The sequence below is a fragment of the Lolium rigidum genome, chromosome 2 (genome assembly GCF_022539505.1).
Source record: "Lolium rigidum isolate FL_2022 chromosome 2, APGP_CSIRO_Lrig_0.1, whole genome shotgun sequence".
Lineage (NCBI taxonomy): Eukaryota > Viridiplantae > Streptophyta > Magnoliopsida > Poales > Poaceae > Lolium > Lolium rigidum.
The window spans coordinates 279,677,989-279,682,520 of NC_061509.1; the positions used below are offsets into that span (position 1 = coordinate 279,677,989).

A 4,532-nucleotide genomic window follows, 5' to 3' on the forward strand; every position below is an offset into this window, starting at 1 on the left:
TGTATAGTATGCGCCTACAATGTTGTGTCCATACATATGATAATATTTGGTCTACACCAAAAAAAAAATCTAGGGATCAAAATCTAGTTTTTTTTTTCCTTTTTGGAACCATAGTTTTGTCTTTCTTGCACAACTCAAAATATACAGTATTTTTAACAAAATTTGAAGGAGATATAGATCCCATGTGTACGTATCACAGTTTCTTTACTGTTTTGAAACTTTTTAGTAGATTTTCATTTTTTCAAACCCAGATCCACTAAGCTCGAGTCAAATAGATTCTTCATATATCATCTGTTTTCTTTAATTCGCTATCTTTTGCCCGGTCTCTTTTGAACAAGCTATTTACAAAAATAAGAATTGTTCTAAGGCAAGTTGAGATGAAACTGATAATGGACAAGAGCTGCAGATGCTGAAGTGGTAATTTGCAAGACCCAGTAGCATTTTGCTACAATTATTAGTGCTTAAATCCAGTAAGCCCATGTCTTGAGTGGAGGCAACACGATGTGACCCCCTCGATGAGTTGGAGGACTAGCAGAGCACATGGTCAAGGTATCCAATTCAGCATAGTGGAGCAGGGGAATGTTCATTGCCATCAATCATCAATTTATTATACGGATTGACAGGCCACATACGAGAGCACCAGGACCAGGACGTTGAATTTGACCATGTGCATTGTCTCTCTTCCGATCTACATCGCCTCATTGTGAGCATAAGCTTGCATTATGTGTGTTATGTTGTTTTATTAGACTGATCCAGCACATTAGCATTTGCAGCAGTTACTGTCAGAGGTAGTAGTGCATAGCAGGTACTGGTTCACAAGGCAAACAGCTGAGCAAGAGCTAAAGGATTATATTTCCTCTGATTGGATGATCACATCTTGTGTTGAGGCAACAAGGCATGAGCAACAGAAAAGGAAAAAAAAGTAATTAATGTCTAATACAAAGGTGACACTACTAGTATAAAAACCAAACAGTACTTATAAATCCCTAGACACAGACGAACTGCAAAAAGAATATTCAGAGTTCAGTACACCAAGCTCCAATATAGACTGACTATGATTGGTGATCCCCCTGCTTCAACCTCCTGATGGCTACTACTTGACACAAACTTTCTAACTTAGCAAATCAACAAATTTTCCTTCACCTCTCACTCTCCCTTGGAGCACAGCCTCTTTCCTAATTGACTGCCTAGCTGCAAAGTTTCCTTCCTAAAATCTGTCTCCCTCTGCTGCAACTAGCTCAGCTCTCCTTCTCACCTACCTAACTTGCAAGCAACTGCAATGCAACAACCACTCTGTGATTGATTCATCTATTTCTCCTGCCCTCCTCACCCTCCTCTATACAAACGGGAAAAAAATCTTCATAGGGGGAACCAATTAAGTAATAGACAAAGAAGAAAAGGTGAAATGAAACCCAAAAGAAAAGCCCTATTCGAACTAACGCCAGCCAGGATGACCGGCGGTGGATGGATGGATGGATGCTGACGGAAAACCAATGCATGGCGATGAAGGTGGGTGGATGCATCCATGAAAACAAACAATGCCGGGCGGGCACTGTCCATGTTCATGGCGATGACTGACGACGTTGATGGACTGACGACTGACTAGCTGGAAGCAAGCATGCATGCATACATACTAGCATGTATACATATAATATATTGTAGCTAAGGGAGACGAGACCGACCGTCGCCGGCCGGCAGGGAGCTCTCAATCCCGGCGGCGGATGAACTGGAGCAGGTCGTCGCCCTTGGGCTCAACCTTCTGGCGCATCTCCACCACCTTCTTGTGGGAGTTGGAATGCACGGCCGGCACGAAGGTGGGGCTGGCCGCGGGGCGGTACTCCGGGAAGAGGCGGCCGGACTTGTAACGGACGCCGCAGGCATTGCAGAGCGTCTTGGGCCCGAGCGGCCCCGCGCGCCACTGCGGGGTCTTCTCGATCTGGCAATGCGTGCACCTCCGCACGGCGCCCGGCGGGAGCGCGGCGCCGCCGCCGCTGCCTTCCTCGTAGTCGGCATCGCCGTCGCCCTCGGCGTCGGAGGTGACCGGAGGCGCTGGCCTCTTGGCCTTCTTCTTCTTCTTCTGCGAGGTGTTGGACTCGGCGATGCTCTCGGGCTCGGAGTAGGACGAGGTGGTGGGCCAGTACATGGGCGTGGGCACGAGGATGGTGGCCTCGGGCGGCGGCGCGGCGGCGCGGATGGCCGTGGGGAACGCGGACGCGCGGGAGCGCTTGCTGCGCGCGCGCGCCGGGACGACGAACACGGGCGGCTCCGGGCGCGGCGAGACGGGCACCGACCAGGGGCGCGCGGCCCCGGAGAAGGAGTCCGAGGAGGAGGACGCGGAGGAGGACGAGGAGGAGGCCGAGGAGCCGCCGCCGCCGCCGCTGCCGTTCTTGGTGGCGTTGAAGCCGCCGGCGCTGTCCTCGAGCACGGAGGTGGGGCTGGAGCTGCGGAAGAGCGCGTCCTCCTCCGTGTGGTCCGGCAGCACGACGCCGGCGTTGGCGCTGAGCGCCGAGGCCCTGATGATGGGCTGCGCGCATCCCGCGAAGGCCGGCTCGGTCGGGATGGACGCGTCGTCCAGCAGCCCCGACAGCCACTCCAGCTGCGCCAAATCCATGTCCATGTCCAGCACGTCACACTGCACCCATTCAAAACCAAACACCATTGTCAGGAAAATCACAGCTTTTACCTGCTGAATCTATCCACACATCACTGACAGCGCCATCGTCCTTTTCCGTCGGAATAGACTATAGTACTATAGCACTGTTCAATCAGTAAAGGCAATGACAGTCCATCTACGTCCCATCGTTTAATTTGTGTTGCTTAAAGGTGAGAGAATAGCTAGCGGGAAAAGGTGGTACAGGTAGGACTGGGCTGGTGGTGCACTGGAGTAGTTGCTCAGTTGTTGTTGGGCTAGCTACCCACCGAAAGCGATGGGCCCCCGGTACGTAACATGGCCGGGCCCGCACTCCACGGAGTCCGGCCCGGTAAAAAGAAAAGAAAAGAAACCACCGGTGCTGCGTAACTCCGATCACGTTCGCCGTACCACCGACGCCTCCTCCGCCCATGACCCAACCACCAGAGCCATTCACGCCGGTGGCGGTGCCCATCGGTTTGGCTCCATTTGATTTGATTTGATTATTCCCCTTTCCCGCTCGCACCGGGACAACGCAGGTGGGTGAAGTGAAGTTGTCCTCACTCCGTGGTGATATACTAGTAGTACCGGTGATTATTTGGCCGCGTGATTGGCGCCCAGCTGTTTCGAACTTCAAATTTCGAACTCTCTGGAGAGGAAACAAGGGGCAGATTTTTTTGAAACTGCCGACAGGGGCGGTGGTCACGCGCACGGCGCACAGGCAGGCAGGTAGGCGATGGGAGATTTGAAAAAAAAGACGAGGAAATTCGTCGGTTGGGGGCTGGCTAGGTTAGGTTTCCTTAAACTCGGCCGTACGCGCGGGCGCGCGGAGTCCGTCGCAACCACCCAACCGTAGGCACGCACGCCGACGAACTGAACCAACTGCAAAACAAACAGCAGTAAAAATCGGCGGAGAAAAACTCACCGAGCCAATGTGGCCGTCGCCGAGCGCGGCCATGAACGCGGACTCCTCCACCCCGGCCGCGGACTGCGTCGGCGGCGGCGGCGGCAGGGCGAGGAAGGCCGGCTGCTCGGGCTTGACGGGCGGCAGGCCGCAGGCGTCGAGGACGCGCGCCGCGAGCGGGCTCCCGGGCGCGGGCGCGTCGAGGAGGAGCACGTCGGCGGCGCAGTCGTCCTTGGGGAAGTCGAGCAGGTCGTCGATGTGGTCGAAGAGCCCGCCGCAGGCCGACTCCAGCAGGCTCTGCTCGTGCTCCCTCATCATCTCCTCCATGAACCGCCCGCTCGCCATCGCCGCAATCTCTCTTCTGACTCTGAGTCTGACAAAAACACAATCGGTCAGGCCAGGGAACATATATATAAATACACGGCTGGGGGAAGATGGATGGTATATGAATGGGAGATCGTAATTTCTGGATATGCATAGCATTAATCGTAATCCTAGTATAAGGAACCAAATTAAGGCAACGCGGATACACCCACCTATTATGCTACTACTAATTGATTGATTGCCTCCCCTCCCAAAAAAAAAGATTCGATTTGTTTCGGACTCTGGCTACTCCTAATCAGGATAGAAACGAAACGCGATATCTTTGTGGAGCTGTAAATAAAGGAAGGAAACGGCGCCGAGATATACTACGGACGACGAACTTCCTTTTTCAAAGTGACGGCACCCTACCCAGGCGCGGGCCGGCCTGGCCTGGCAGGGCCCCACATGTATGCGGTGCATGATGATGGCGTGGTCCGGGCCCACTCACGCCCCATGTGACACGCGCATGTGACGTGCGGGATTTTTTTCTTCCCTTTTCTCCACCGATTTCTTTATTCCGAAGCAAGGCTACCATCCAGATGGCGCACAGGCCGAAGGAAAAAAAAACTAAGAAAGAAAAAAAAATCTACGAGTAGTTGTTGTTTGGTCCGGGTTGATTCACCACCAAGGTAAAAG

At 53.3% G+C, this 4,532-nt stretch overlaps 1 protein-coding gene across 1 annotated transcript; it reads right to left on the reverse strand.

Moving 5' to 3' along the window:
* Positions 1-829: 829 nt before the first annotated feature.
* Positions 830-4,250, reverse strand: LOC124693541 (serine/arginine repetitive matrix protein 2-like). Its single transcript, XM_047227018.1, has 3 exons — positions 4,070-4,250; positions 3,555-3,906; positions 830-2,632 (listed from the first exon to the last, which is right to left on the reverse strand). Exons 2-3 carry the CDS (start codon positions 3,876-3,878, stop codon positions 1,706-1,708), a joined length of 1,251 nt encoding a protein of 416 aa, XP_047082974.1. The 5' UTR covers positions 3,879-3,906; positions 4,070-4,250; the 3' UTR covers positions 830-1,705.
* Positions 4,251-4,532: the final 282 nt, after the last annotated feature.

Bases quoted from the DNA above. Each gene is read 5' to 3' on its own strand.
- LOC124693541 (XM_047227018.1), bottom strand. From the start codon at position 3,878: ATGGCGAGCGGGCGGTTCATGGAGGAGATGATGAGGGAGCACGAGCAG. The intron at 2,633-3,554 runs GTGAGTTTTTCT...GAATGGGTGCAG, and splicing joins GCGACGGCCACATTGGCTCG to TGTGACGTGCTGGACATGGA.